Source organism: Leptodactylus fuscus, chromosome 11 (assembly GCF_031893055.1).
Source record: "Leptodactylus fuscus isolate aLepFus1 chromosome 11, aLepFus1.hap2, whole genome shotgun sequence".
Taxonomy (NCBI): domain Eukaryota; kingdom Metazoa; phylum Chordata; class Amphibia; order Anura; family Leptodactylidae; genus Leptodactylus; species Leptodactylus fuscus.
The window spans coordinates 49,483,750-49,499,579 of NC_134275.1; the positions used below are offsets into that span (position 1 = coordinate 49,483,750).

At 46.5% G+C, this 15,830-nt stretch overlaps 1 protein-coding gene across 2 annotated transcripts in view; it reads left to right on the forward strand.

Annotated features, from left to right (window-relative positions):
- LTBP4 (latent transforming growth factor beta binding protein 4) overlaps positions 1–14,764 on the forward strand; it is a 74,423-nt gene extending 59,659 nt beyond the window's left edge. For both annotated transcript variants that reach the window (XM_075259628.1, XM_075259627.1), the window contains 11 exons: positions 57–185; positions 1,089–1,220; positions 3,066–3,209; positions 3,595–3,804; positions 4,718–4,780; positions 4,876–5,004; positions 5,852–5,995; positions 6,141–6,293; positions 10,154–10,666; positions 10,758–10,907; positions 12,857–14,764. In XM_075259628.1, the coding sequence (XP_075115729.1) occupies positions 57–185; positions 1,089–1,220; positions 3,066–3,209; positions 3,595–3,804; positions 4,718–4,780; positions 4,876–5,004; positions 5,852–5,995; positions 6,141–6,293; positions 10,154–10,666; positions 10,758–10,907; positions 12,857–13,005 (1,916 nt within the window). In that variant the 3' untranslated portion in view covers positions 13,006–14,764. The remainder of the gene's footprint in view (positions 1–56; positions 186–1,088; positions 1,221–3,065; positions 3,210–3,594; positions 3,805–4,717; positions 4,781–4,875; positions 5,005–5,851; positions 5,996–6,140; positions 6,294–10,153; positions 10,667–10,757; positions 10,908–12,856) is intronic.
- The last annotated feature ends 1,066 nt before the right edge of the window (positions 14,765–15,830 follow it).

Below are 15,830 nucleotides of genomic sequence, written 5' to 3' on the forward strand. Positions count from 1 at the left end.
TGTCGTCAATGGGTAATAACTTCTATACTACACTGATTGGATTCTTCTTTCTACAGATATCAATGAGTGTGCAAATAACTCGACAATCTGTGGAGACAACGCTGTCTGTGAAAATCTTATTGGCTCCTACCGATGTACATGTAACTGGGGCCATGAGATGTCCAGCGAGGGTCAGCACTGCGTCGGTACGTTACTGCAAAACCAAGAGACTGACTATTAAGCAGTCTACATGGAAGCCATCAGGTTGTCAGCTTAGGAATCCTCTGTATATTACTTCATCCTTAAAAGGGGTTCTCCAGAAATACAGATCCATCCCCGTCAGTGCCACAGTGCCATGCTTTCCACTGGACGATATTGTTGTGTTCATTGACTTTTTGTTCAATGATATCAGTGGTTTTCAAGCAAAAAGGAACTGCCCCCATTTGTGGTATTATGGTCTCCTCAATGCCCCCAAATGTAATACAGTGGCCCCATCTGTGCCCCCACATCATGCTCAGTAGATTGGCCCCTTCAGTGCCCACATGTCATATAATGGCCCCCAACAGAGGCCCTACTTGGAATATAATGAATGGTGCCTGCAGTCATGTGCCTTGGTGGGGGATAATGACAGTGGTTCTCGGCTGCATTGTGTTTCCCCCCCCCCTGGACAGCAGGGTGTACCCCCCCTGGGACAGCAGGGTGTACTCCCCCAGGGACAACAGGGTGTACCCCCCCCCCGGGGCAGCAAAGTGTACCCCCCTCCCCCCGGAGACAGCAGGGTGTACCCCCCCAGGGTCAGTAGGGTGTACCCCCCCCCATGGATAGCAGGGTGTACCGCCCAGGGACAGTAGGGTCTACCCCCCAGGGACAGCGGTGTCTACCCCCCCAGGGACAGCAAGGTGTACCCCCCCAGGGACAGCAGGGTGTACCCCCCAGGGACAGTAGGGTGTTCCCCCCAGGGACAGCAGGGTGTACCCCCCAGGGACAGCAGGGTGTACCCCCTGGGGTATGTATCCTGCAAGGTGAGAACCTCCGCTATACATGATGTTATGCCTGGTTCCTAGATTGAATCCACTGCTTCGTTCTACGTGTTTTATTCCTCTTTCTAGATATAGACGAGTGCGTGGAATACGGAGAGTCACTCTGTGAATCAATGCGATGTCAGAACACGCCGGGATCCTACAAATGCATCAGTGACTGCGAGCCTGGGTATCAGCTGTCTACAACTGGAGACTGTACTGGTGAGAGTCCAAGCTGTTTATCCCTGTGCTAGGCTGAAATGGTTAATGGCGTAATGGTGTGACTGCGGCTTTACCGTCTTGCAATCAGAAACTAAAAAGGCGGCATGTACGATGTCTAACCCCGGGTATGTTCATGTGTCAGATATCAACGAGTGTCTAAATAAGACTGTCTGCGGGGAGCACGCCTTGTGCCTCAATCTAGTGGGAGCCTACCAGTGCCTGTGTGATCGGGGCTATGAGGGGGAGAGGGGCGACCAGCACTGCCTGGGTGAGTGTCTGGCCCAAACCACAGGATCATATAGCAAATATCATTCCCACTAAGCAGATGTCCTCACCAGACAGAAAGGCTCAGGGTTTTCCACCCCAATTTTGGGACCGAAAATCAGTAGAATACAGAAGGTCAAGTCCACAAAATAACTTGTTGCATATTTTGGCAGATTATTTGTCAGATCTGCAGCAAAGTCCACAAGTCCAGGTAAGAAGCAAAGCAAAAAAACACAACGGGGCAGATTTACAGCAATTTTCTACCCTGTTCCTGTGATGTCACAATATTTGGTGCGCCTTAAAGGGTAATTCCCATCTTGGTAAATCTCTGCTGAGATAGAAATATCTCCTCCCCAAACCGACTCCTCAGCACTTAGACGACCTTTCACTGATTCTAGTTCTTAAATCTGTTATTAGTCGCCAGTGATTCTGGCACAGATGGATTTTTCTCTCTCATTCCCACCGTTGACAAGTAACAAGTGCAGGTAGTTGTGGTGCCTGATGTGCTATTTCAACTCTGTACTGTCAGGTAGGCGGGGTCAGGCGGGGGGGGGGGGTGACTCAGAGATCCAATCAGAGGCAGCCGATGTCCAAGCTCAGAATGCCACCCTCTTGTCTGCTCCTGCCTGACCCCGCCCTCCTGACAATACAGACACTAAATCATAGATCAGGCACCAAAACTATCAGCAATGATTGCTCAGGAACGGTGGGAGCGAGAGAAAAAATACCAAATGTGGTGGAATCACTGGAGCGGAGCCTATTAGATGATGTAAAGAGCTGGACTTGGCAGATGTGGTGAAGGGTCCTTTTTAAGTGAATATCCAATTAGAGTAAAACAAATGATAAGTAAAGAGCGCAGAGCAACATCGCAGGGCTATAAGTTCTTTGTAGAATGGCCACTTATTGATTAAGAAAAAGCTGCTTTTTATTCCAATACAAATTATGTGAGTGCCTGCTCATGGCAGAAAGATCTCAGTCCCTGGCTACGGCGGGTCACTAATATGGCCAGTGAGAGGGATCAGTAAGACCAGCAGGGACCAGACAGCGTTAATACGAGAGCGGTGGGACCATTTGGCATCACTTAGGTTTTTCATGCTATTCTTTTTAGAAAAATTTTACAGCTTAGGAAATCCCCTGTGATGTTTTCCTACACGGACAGACGATGTGGATGACATCTGACAATCCCAAAAATTACAACCACATGGAAGTTCTTGAGAATGCTAAATAATTTCTTTTCCCCATAGGGCTGGGCGCGAGTAATAGTCATGCAACCAAAAGTAGTCATAGAGCCCTGGTCTAATACACATCAAAAGAAGGGAATGCATTTTTCGGGTTGGACTGATCCCCTTCTTTTGGAGAAGGACCATTCCAAAAACACGTAATTAAAGCACTTGGTATAACCCCCTGTCCTGGGGACTTTTCCTCACAATGCCAAATGGTTCCACACAACTCCTGGTAGACAAATCCCATTCCTACAAATGATTTTGGGCCCATTCCTACAGTCACACTTTTCTGTTGGAGTATTCGGCACAAACTACGTTGAATCACGTTGAGTTACACGATGTTGGTGTTTTCTTCCAGATGTTGATGAGTGCGAGACCCTACAAGGTGTATGTGGGACAGCCTTGTGCGAGAACGTGGAAGGATCCTTCCTCTGTATCTGTCGTAACAGCAATGAAGAGTTTGACCCGATGTTCGGAAAGTGCATACGGACAACCTCTGCTGGTGAGAAACTCATGGAGATCTGATGTATAAGACTAATCCTTAGAGTGGACTAGAAAGGGTAGAATTTAGTAATAGACAGCACGGCTGTTGGTAGGGCTTTTCAAAGTCCAGGGAAACAAAAGCCCAAAGACATAGATACCAAATATCCCCAGCACTGACATAGGTACCAAATATCCCCAGCACAGACATAGGTACCAAATATCCCCAGCACAGGCATAGATACCAAATATCCCCAGCTGGTGCATGTCATACAGTATGATTACACACTGCGGCAGGATTGAGTTAAGGAAATACATATATGTTGGCCAGAGGTTTGGGGCACAAAACTTCAGCCCCCGATGGTAATGCCTCCTTATTTGCTTTGTTATCCTCATGTCTTCTGCAGCCCGCCCAGCATATCCAAGTAATACCGCCTTAACCAGAGTGGAGTTTTCGCTGACCCCCGGCCTTAAGGAATGCTATTACAACCTGGAAGACCCCAATGTGTGTGACAATGTGCTTTCCAGGAACGTCAGCCAGGTTGAATGTTGCTGCACTGTTGGCAAAGGATGGGGACAAGGCTGCCAGATCCAGAGATGTCCCAGCATGGAATCAGGTAGCAAACCATGACTTGTACACCATTATGCTTGAAGGGCTTGTTCAGATTTAGGCAGCGCCCAGGGGTTCTCATGGTGCCTTATGGCTTGAGCTACCGACTCTCCAATGTCTGCACCGCCTGCTCACTTATGGACGTGTTACTGCACATGGCTCTCATCCACTGCCAGGGGTGCTGGAGAACCTGTGCCTGGTGTGCGGGGTGCCAGAGCAGGTGGTATTACAAAGTCCTAGCTATAACCCGGCCCACTGCTGCCAAACTGGCCCTTGTGAATCCTCGACTAGCAGCCACTGGGTACCAGCTTAATAGAATATCACAGCATAGACTTACAGGGCTCTGCAGTCAGTTCCACTGGATAGGGGAGAACTGCTAGATCGGAGCGGATCCAGCTCTAGGGATCGCCACTACTCACAAGAACAGGGATCCTTCTGACCCAAATAAGTAGAGTCGCGAGTCGAGCATGCACACTGTCTGGAGTGACATGAAGAGACCGACGGATTGGAGCAAGTAACATCCACAGAAGACCTGGGTTTGGTTCTCCATTGTATCTTGAGGCAGTCCAACGTATCTGCACACTACCATTTTATTAATAAGAAAGATAGGGACCCCCTTTTCTTGTGATGCTTTGTCACCATCTCACGGATCAGTTATCCCCTATCTCGGTATATGTTCACACTCAGTGCTTTTTCAGTAGCTTCCCATTAAAAGCTGTCAACAGGACCATATTATAGCGCGAGAAGGACAAGCAAGTGTCCAGGGACCCCGCTGTAGGGTCTCCACCACCAATGAAGTGCTTGCTATAGCATTAGTTGGCCACATTGTTGTGCAGGTATTATAGGTGACTCTATAGGGCGCTGCTTCTCAATACGATATAATAATTCTATGTATATAATCTATTGTCCTAATGTTCCAGCTGAATACCGCAGGCTATGTCCCGATGGCGTGGGCTATATCACATCGGGTCAAGAAACCAGAGGTAAGTACTAGGGCTCTGTGCTGCTCAGATTTAGCCCCCAGACATACTTCTTACGTCTTACTTCTCATATGTCTTACCATGGATTTCTATTTAAGATGTTGATGAGTGCAAGCTCTTCGCACCGGAGCTGTGTAAAGGAGGTGTCTGTCTTAACAAGGACCCACTGTTCGCCTGTTACTGCTCCAATGGCTACTACTATGACGTCCATCAGATGGAGTGTGTAGGTAAGAGTCATAATGCTAAATGCTAAGTAGTGACTGGTGGCTGAGATCCAATATGTATGTATTATTTATATGTGACCCACCATAATACACTGCAATACCAGACACAGTCTATGTCCAGGCGAGGCGCTGTTTATGGACAACCTCGATGTGAAGGAAACACTCTGCATGATGGACGTAGAAATAGGGCTACAAATCCATCACATCATTGTCATTGTCCTGTTATAATCTTCTTGGAGTTACTTATTGATTATCTATCCTTAGGTCATCAATATTAGATCGGTGGGGGTCTGACACCAGCTGTGTCTGGTGACGCTGCGGCCTCTTCACTGCGCTGTACATTGTAGAGCGGCCATGTTTGGTAATAGTTACTTGAAAGGGACTGAGCTGCAAACAGGTCAAATGAATGTGACAGCGCTGGTATGTAAGCAAAGGCGGTACCCGCCAAAGTGCACTGAACTTTGAGCAGCTGATCTGCGTGGGTTCCTGGTATTGTACGCTCTCCGGTCAGAAACCGGTCAGCTATTCTAAGGATACTGCATCGATATGTAACTCACAGAGACCAATTTAAGGAGGACCTGTCATGCATAGGCGGTCTTATACACCGCTAGAAAGTTGCTCGTCATATGCTGGAGATATCGGCGCCGTTAATTTCTGCACTGACATCTCCCCCCTGTCAGAAGGGCATTCCTCACAGCCTACAGTCATCGCTGGGTGGTAAGGTACCGTCCCACTATAACTTGATTTGGTGGGAGTACCCCTTTATGTACCTAAATAAAAAATCTTAGCAAATGGATCAGACGGAGGACAAATCTTTGTGTCAGGTTAAGAAGTTTTCTTTTGTCTACAGATAATGATGAATGTCAGGAGGAAGACGTCTGTGAGGGGGGTAACTGTATAAATACAGTGGGCTCCTATTTCTGCACATGTAACCCCCCCCTGGTGCTGGACTCATCACTGAGAAGATGCATCACCAACACCAGCCAGACCATAGGTGAGCCGACTAATAACATATATAATATCCTGGTGACATGTGCTATGGACTGTAGGATTATATGGCGGATCCCTCCCTCCTTTCTTCGGTTTTCTTCTTCTATCAGTATTTACGAGGTAAATAACCAATGAACGCTTTCTCCTAGAAAACACTATATCCCTGTGCTGGCAGGCGGTTGGATCAGACTTGATGTGTACGCACCTCATCCAGCAGAGGCAGATGACATACACTGAATGCTGCTGCCTGTATGGGGAGGCCTGGGGGATGACTTGTGCCCTGTGCCCAGCGAGAGACTCAGGTAAGGCCGTATTCACACTGTGCTGAATGAGTTGTCACCTCAGCAAGGTCTGGATCACGTCTATCTGCAACCTATATTTATCTACAATTGTCACCAAATCTGTTGATGTACTGTATAATATACTGAGCATTGTATAATATTCTAACCACTGTATAATACACTGAGCACTGTATAATATGATATATAAAGTGTATAATACACTGAGCACTGAATAATATACTCAGCACTGTATAATATACTGAGCACTGTATAATACAATCAGCACTGTATAATATATTTAGCACTGTATAATATATTGAGCACTGTATAATACACTGAGCACTGAATAATATGCTGAGCACTGTATAATACACTCAGCACTGTATAATATACTGAGTACTGTATAATACACTCAGCACTGTAATATATTTAGCACTGTATAATATATTGTGCACTGTATAATATACTGAGCACTGTATAATACACTGAAGTACTGTACAATATACTGAGCACTACACAATATACTGAGCACTGTATAATATACTGAGCACTCTATAATATACGGAGCACTCTATAATACACTGAGCACTGAATAATATACTGAGCACTGTATAATATACTGAGCACTGTATAATACACTGAGCACTGTATAATACACTGAGCACTGAATAATATACTGAGCACTGTATAATACACTGAGCACTGTATAATATACTGAGCACTGTATAATACACCGAAGTACTGTATAATACACTAGGCACTGTATAATACACTGAGCACTGTATAATATACTGAGCACTGTATAATACACCGAAGTACTGTATAATACACTGAGCACTGTATAATACACTGAAGTACTGTATAATATACTGAGCACTGTATAATACACTGAGCACTTTATAATATACTGAGCACTGTATAATACACCGAAGTACTGTATAATACACTGAAGTACTGTATAATACACTGAGCACTGTATAATACATTGAAGTATTGTATAATGTACTGAGCACTGTATAATAGACTGAGCACTGTATAATACACTGAAGTACTGTATAATATACTGAAGTATTGTATAATGTACTGAGCACTGTATAATACACTGAAGTACTGTATAATACACTGAGCACTGTATAATACACTGAAGTACTGTATAATACACTGAGCACTGTATAATACACTGAAGTACTGTATAATAATAATACATTTTATTTATATAGCGCCAACATATTCTGCAGCGCTGTACAATTTGTAGGGATCAAATACAGACAGAAAGATACATTACAAAGAAAGTCATTTCACACAATGGGACTGAGGGCCCTGCTCGCAAGAGCTTACAATCTATGAGGTAGAGGGGGTGACACAAGAGGTAGCCGGGGCGGCATTGCTTATGCAGAGGTCAGACACTTTTGTAATAGAGGTGACTGTCATTACACAAACATAAAACTTTATGAGCCGTCAACAGTCGTGTCCTTTAACATGTGGAGGGAGCTTGGACCTATAAAGTTAGCCTGAACAGACATCATATCATGTGGGGAAATGTGGGAGCAGGGACAGAGGAGGGTTAAGGGTTTACGTTAGAAATTGTGATAGGCCGGTCTGATAAGATGTGTCTTTAGTTTGCGTTTGAAACTGTAGAAATTGGGAGTTAAACTGATTGTCCGGGGTAGAGCATTCCAGAGAAGTGGTGCAGCTCGGGAGAAGTCTTGCATACGAGCGTGGGAGGTTCTGATAATAGAGGATGTAAGTGTTAGGTCTTTGAGTGAACGGAGAACACGGGTTGGGCAGTAGACAGAGATGAGGGAGGAAATGTAGGGAGGTGTGGCATTATGGAGAGCCTTGCGGATGAGAGTGATAACTTTATATTTTATTCTATAATGAATAGGCAGCCAATGTAGTGACTGGCACAGACCAGAGGCATCGCTGTAGCATGTAGCCTGATAGATGAGCCTGGCCGATGCATTCAGAATAGATTGTAGAGGGGAGAGTTTAGTGAGGGGAAGAACGATTAGTAAGGAGTTACAGTAGTCAAGGCGAGAATGAATCAGAAAGACAATAAGTGTCTTTAGTGTATCTCTGGTAAGGAAAGGGCGTATTCTGGAGATGTTTTTGAGGTGGAGGTGACATGAACGTGCAGTGATTCAATATGAGGGGTGAAGGAAAGAGGGAAGATGTGTATAATTGGGTGTCATCAGCATAAAGATGGTACCTGAAGCCAAATCTGGCAATGGTTTGTCCAATGGGGGCTGTGTAGAGAGAAAAGAGCAGGGGGCCTAGGACCGAGACCTGAGGAACACCAACAGCAAGGGAAAGAGGGGAGGAAACAGAGCCCACAAATGATACACTGAAAGTGCGGTCTGAGAGATAAGAAGAGAACCAGGAGAGTGCAGTGTCATTGAGGCCCACTGAGCGGAGCATAGTGAGGAGGAGTTGATGGTCAACAGTGGCAAAAGCTGCAGAGAGGTCCAGAAGAATAAGAAGAGAGAAGTCACCATTGGATTTAGCCATTAGGAGATCATTGGAGACTTTTGTGAGAGCCGTTTCAGTAGAGTGCAGAGCGCGGAAACCAGATTGTAAGGGGTCAAGCAGAGAGTTAGCAGAGAGATAGCAGATTAAACGAGAATAGACCAGGCGTTCCAAGAGTTTAGAGATGAAGGGGAGGTTAGAGTCGGGTCAATAGTTAGCAGCACAGGATGGGTCCAGGGAGGGTTTTTTCAATAGCGGAGTTATAACAGCATGCTTGAAGGAGGATGGGAAGATTCCAGAAGAGAGAGGTTAAATATTTTAGTAAGGTAAGTCGTGACAGCAGGCGACAGAGATTGGAGAAGGTGTGAGGGGAAGGGGTCACTACTGCAGGTTGTATGGCTAGATGAAGAAAGTAGTTGGGAGACTTCCTCTTCTGTAACAGGTTCAAAAGATGAGAATGGACAGTCTGAAGTGCGGTTGGTGAGGGGATCATTGCTATGGTAGGTGGTGAGATCAATGCCACCTGGGGCTTGGGCAGTAATTTCCTGACGAATCCTATCAATTTTGTCATGGAAATACGTGGCCAGGTCATCGGCACTAAGGTCTGTGAATGACGTCTGCACCTTGGGTGTGAGTAAGGAGTGAAAAGTTTCAAAAAGCCTTTTAGGGTTGCTGGAGAGAGAAGAGATGAGGGCGGTGAAATAGTCTTGTTTGGCGTGGTAAAGGGCAGAACTATATGTTTTAAGCATAAATTTGAAGTGGAGGAAATCTGCAGGTGAACGTGATTTTCTCCAGAGACGTTCAGCACACCTAGAGCACCGCTGAAGAAATCGTGTCTGTGGCGTGTGCCAGGGTTGCTGCCTCCTATGTGGGACTTTACGAGTGGAGGGGGGAGCCACCTCATCCAATGCATTTTTAAGCTTTTCATTATAGTGACTGGTGGCCAGATTGAGGAGATGGGGAACAGAGAGGACTGTAGAGTATCTGAGAGGTGCATAATATACTGAGCACTGCATAATATACTGAGCAGTGTATAGTACACTAAAGTACTGTATAATATAATGAATGACATGTTGAAGTGACGAAGATTAAAAAAAGTAAAAGTAATTTTGCAGAAATGTCCGTGGGTTGGGTTTCGTTCGGGCGCTCTGCCACATCTTCTTTAATGCCTTAGACCATGGACAAAATTGGGGCAGTTTGTAGGCAAAACAAGCAGTTCTTGCTTTTCTAAACTCAGACATCACTATACGTAGATTACAATACTAAGGAGAAGACGAGAAACAAGAATTTTCAGACTGTAGAGTGTATGGGCAGATTGGATGAGACGTGATTGTATGCCGCCCTGAGCCATTATATATCCATTCACTTAGCAGTCTGTACATTGATCATCATTATTCTTTATTTATTCCTTTCAGATGATTTTGAGACTCTCTGCAATGGCTTGAGATCTCCGGCCTATGGAAGTCCAGGATCATCTCCTTCTGATCCATACGAATATGGCTCTGAATATGGCCCTGGTTATGGCGTTCCATATGGGGCTGATTCTTTTGCTAACCCGGCTCCTGGAATAGTCAGACCTGGATATGAAGCCTACCCTGCACCTCCTGGAGTTGGGTTCGGATCACGTCCACAACCACCCTACGGTCCACGAGACTCTGTGTACAACCTCCCTCCCTACGAGTCTTCAGACTTTGAGTCTGATATTTCATATCCAGATACAGGTTTAGATGATCCAAGACCACCCTTCCAAAGACCTGAAGCGTATGACCCCAGACTGCGACCATCTCCACCACGTACCAGGCCCAGAAGCCCGATCTCTGCTGGGGTTGGATTAGAGGATGGACGAAGGTTTCAGCCATGGAGGCCTGGAGGACTTGATGCAGATGGCCTCCCTGACAGGAGAGGAGGCCTGAGAGAAGCCTACGATGGTAAAGTACTGCATGTTACAAACATATTAGGCGGCCTCTGTGCACACAATGCTTTATACACTTATTTTTTCCATAATTTTGTTTCCCACAGACCGTTACGAACAATTTGAAGGCCTCCAAGCTGAAGAGTGCGGGATTCTCAATGGGTGTGAAAATGGTCGTTGTATTAGAGTTCCAGAAGGTTATACCTGTGACTGTTATGATGGTTACAGGTTGGACATGACAAGAATGGCATGTATTGGTAAGATAGAAACCACTGGTCCCTTCAGGGGTCCAAAAATCTCAAACATGGGCTCCTTAGCAGAAAGATCCTTGGTTAATTGACCGTCTGGTCCAAAGCATACTGCAGTAAATACGGCCCAATAGTAAAGGGTTGTGTAGGTGTACCACTCAGCTGGTCTGGCACCAGGTATGGGGAGATGCAGCTGCATGTCAGGAACACAAAGGGTCCGGAGTCCAGCCACCAATGTGCAGGGTCTTGTAATATGTTCCTGATTTGAACTACACAGAGCCGGTTTTGGATCGACCGGGGCTACATCACTGGTTTGGGTTTGGGTCACTCCCATTGTCTAATCAGCCTTCCCCTTATTAACCCTTCAACCCCCACATGGGAATCTGTGGGATCCTACCAGGTTATTAACTTTCAGCGTGGTCCCAGTGTAGGTGCAGGTTGGCATAGTGCTAATGCGAAACACCAGGGAACAAGAAAACGCAAGGTCAGATATGGGCCAAAGTCTGGGGCTTGCATAATACATGCTCAGTTGTAAACAGGCCGGAGGTCAAGACAAGTAGCACAAGTTCAAAGGTGAAAGACAAACCAAGAGATCGGCAGAGTCAGGATGAGCAATGGAGTCGGGATCAGTATGCAGTAGCAGAATGCCATTGTATGAATTAGTACGCTTGGAATCTATATTGCTCCGCATTGGGTGCTTAAAATATGTTCTGGGTCTCAGGGATTGGCTGGGGAATGATGAACAAACACTGGCTCTTTAAGGGTTAGCAAAGAAGTGCATGTGCCGTACGGGGGCAAAGAGGCAATGGGGAGGAGAACAGCACACAGATCAGAGAACATACAGTGCGACCCCCACGACAGCTGAAACCGTATATCAGTGAGCAGCGAACACCAGAGAAGACAGAGAGTACCCAGCAGGGGGAACGGCCACAAGGAGTGACACTATGTAGTGGATAGTACCTACAAAAATGGTCCAAAACAGGACAAAAAACTGGTAAAGACCAAGGGTGCCGGGGCTCAGCAATGTGTATAAGGTATCTGTATTGGCCGCTGCATGTGCCGGGGCTCAGCAATGTGTATAAGGTATCTGTACTGGCCGCTGCATGTGCCGGGGCTCAGCAATGTGTACAAGGTATCTGTACTGGCCGCTGCATGTGCCGGGGCTCAGCAATGTGTATAAGGTATCTGTACTGGCCTCTGTATGTGCCACGGCTCAGCAATGTGTATAAGGTATCTGTACTGGCCGCTGTATGTGCCACGGCTCAGCAATGTGTATAAGGTATCTGTACTGGCCGCTGTATGTGCCGGGGCTCAGCAATGTGTACAAGGTATCTGTACTGGCCGCTGTATGTGCCGGGGCTCAGCAATGTGTGTAAGGTATCTGTACTGGCCGCTGCATGTGCCGGGGCTCAGCAATGTGTATAAGGTATGTGTACTGGCCGCTGCATGTGCCGGGGCTCAGCAATGTGTATAAGGTATCTGTACTGGCCGCTGCATGTGCCGGGGCTCAGCAATGTGTATAAGGTATCTGTACTGGCCGCTGCATGTGCCGGGGCTCAGCAATGTGTATAAGGTATCTGTACTGGTCGCTGCATGTGCCGGGGCTCAGCAATGTGTATAAGGTATCTGTACTGGCCGCTGCATGTGCCGGGGCTCAGCAATGTGTATAAGGTATCTGTACTGGCCGCTGTATGTGCCAGGGCTCAGCAATGTGTATAAGGTAAATCAAATCAAACAAGCTTTATTGGCACGTCCGAATAGATATTTTGCATTGCCAAAGCTAGTAAATTGGGGGGGGTTGGTATTTACTGGCTCAGCCCCACAGATGATAGCAAGGTGTCGGTATACACAGTGCATTACAGGGGCTGTGGAGCTGTAGACTACACGGTTGTAGCTGGTATCAATGCTGCCGTCTACGCCGCCATATCCTGAATGTCTTTCTTTACGTCTTCCTCTAGATATAAATGAATGCGATGAAGCCGAGGATCTCACTCTCCTGTGCCTGAACGGGCAGTGCCGTAACACGGAGGGATCCTATGAGTGTGTCTGTCCTCGTGGCTTCGTCCTGTCTCGACAACACAACTACTGTGTCCCCACCCAGGAATAAATTTCCCGCGGTCCATTCCTTGGAGAACCAAAGACTTCCTGTGATGGCGAGGCTATGTCCCCGCCATTGTGTGCGGAGCGGGGGAGGGGGCTTGCGGGAAAGAGAGGAGGGAGATATTTATTTTTCTGTATATATTGCCAAATGGTCTCTTCAGTGCAGTCAGTGGTGGAACCCCGGAGAGATTTCTATGTCCATCGCCATTTTCCTGTCTAGGGTGTTATTTCGGGCATATGAGGTCCACGTGCCATACGCTTATTTCTTAAAGGACATTGGGAACGGAAGCAACCACTGCTTTATGTCTTTAAGTCTCCTCCTGAAGGAAGAAACCCTATAGTGCCCCCTATAGGTAGCCAGAGAGGCAGCTTCTCTCCTTCTGTAGGAGAGCCTATAGGTGACCAGAGAGGCAGCTTCTCTCCTTCTGGAGGAGAGCCTATAGGTGGCCAGAGAGGCATCTTCTCTCCTTCTGGAGGAGAGCCTATAGGTGGCCAGAGAGGCAGCTTCTCTCCTTCTGGAGGAGAGCCTATAGATGGCCAGAGAGGCAGCTTCTCTCCTTCTAGAGGAGAGCCTATAGGTGGCCGGAGAGGCAGCTTCTCTCCTTCTGGAGGAGAGCCTATAGTTGGCCAGAGAGGCAGCTTCTCTCCTTCTGGAGGAGAGCCTATAGGTGGCCAGAGAGGCAGCTTCTCTCCTTCTGGAGGAGAGCCTATAGGTGGCCAGAGAGGCAGCTTCTCTCGTTTTGGAGAAGAGCCTATAGGTGGCCAGAGAGGCGGCTTCTCTCCTTACGGAGGAGAGCCTAAAGGTGGCCATGCTCTGATTCAATCTTTGGTCCATTAAGCAGTCTTAAAGACGTTGTCCAGGAACTATAGGAAACTCAGAGGCGGCCATGGCAGGTGTAAAACAAAAAAAGTCATTCCCCCATGCCAAATGTTCCAATAGCCAGCTGCGGCCCCTTTCCTTCCCTTACTGCGACTCGCCAGGCTGGAAGTGGAGAAGTTCACATGACCCAGTCAGTGGTCTCAGCAAAACTGGTAAGGAATCAGTGACATACATGAATGATGTCACCTGAATGATGTCACATAGCTGAATGATGTCACCACAATGATGTCACATCTCTGAATGATGTCACACACCTGAATGCTGTCACATACCTGAATGATGTCACATACCTGAATGATGTCATTGGTCTCTTTACAATCAGCCTCTCTGCTTCCAACCTGGCAAATTCAGGTTTATTCCCCCTGGCCACCCATGGTTTTCCAATCATTTCTGGACAACCCCTTTAAGACTTGACTAGTCATATGAGTTAACCATAAATGCCCATCTGCAGACACTCGCATTGGCAGGGCAGCCACCTATAGGTGGTGCTAGAGAGACAGTTTTCTTGCTTCTGGAGGAGAGCTCATTTGCATACCGTTTCCCAGGGTGCAGTGCCTGTAAGAGTCTCCACAAGGGTAATTAGCACCTTCCAAGACCTGCCTAAAATATTCAAAGGAACTGACTGTCCAATACGGTTTTCTTGCGAGTGGTTTTCCTCTACATGAAGGGATGTTAGAGCAAGACCAGATATAATTTTGGGTGTGTTCCCCATGTAATAGATGAGAGATGAGCCTCTCCAGTAATAGCTGCTAACCCATGCCTGGAGACCCCGCGCAGTGACCAGTCGCTCCTTATGGCGGCTCCTCACTTATTCTAGGCCTCTCGCCGGAGGTTTTACAATCTACATTTTCTTATGACCGTGACGCAGATTTTATTTTCTACACAAATGCGAATTGTGACTTTTATACACTTTTATAGTCATTGTTTAAAAAAAATCTAATGAAATAAACTCTATATGTGTAAAATAAAACCTTCTGGCTTGCTCGAGTTATTTTGAGGGTCCGTGGATTGATTCAGCCTGCCCATGTAAGAGGATCCTTATGTCATACATTTCCAGGAGGAGTAACAGAGGATTCCACAAAAGATGTTTCTAGGGTTTGATTGCAAAGGAAAACAGGGCACAAAATCTGACAAATTCTGCTAGAAATCCGGAAAATCCAGCGGCCCTCCAGGAATTACAGGTCTCTGCCAGGAGGCCGGGGATGGTGAGGAATGTAAAAACCATATGTACCTGTCCCCGGCGCTCGGGTGTCCCCGCCCAGTTTACCAGGACCTGAGGGCTTGGTCCTTGTCGCTTCCTTGGACCAATCTGCAGCCTAAGGAAAGGAAGCGGTCACTCATATACGTCACCTGCTTCTGAATGGGGCTGAGTATGCAATACCTTTCCCGCTGTGCTAGACCAATGCACATCAGCTCCTCCTAACAGATGTTCAGTGGGGTCGCCGAGAGTCGGACCCTCCGATCTAATATGGACAACCTATATAGTCAATATTAAAATTCACCTTTTATAACATACTAGCTTTTACCCGCGACTTCGTCTGCGGTGATTTGAGAATTGGGCGGACACAGACGTGTGAAACTGTAAAAGTGCTTTAAAAAGTTTGGTGGGCTAGCAAACGTGATGTGATGTGTTATATTGTGTATGTCGTGATACAGACAATGTGATGTGTTGTATTGTGTATGTCGTGATACAGACAATGTGATGTGTTGTATTGTGTCAGACAATGTGATGTGTTGTATTGTGTCAGACAATGTGATGTGTTGTATTGTGTATGTTGTGATACAGACAATGTGATGTGTTGTATTGTCAGACAATGTGATGTGTTGTATTGTGTCAGACAATGTGATGTGTTGTATTGTGTCAGACAATGTGATGTGTTGTATCGTGTATGCATACCTCCCAACTTTTGAAGAACCAAAAGAGGGACAAAATGTGCTGCAAATTTAGCCCC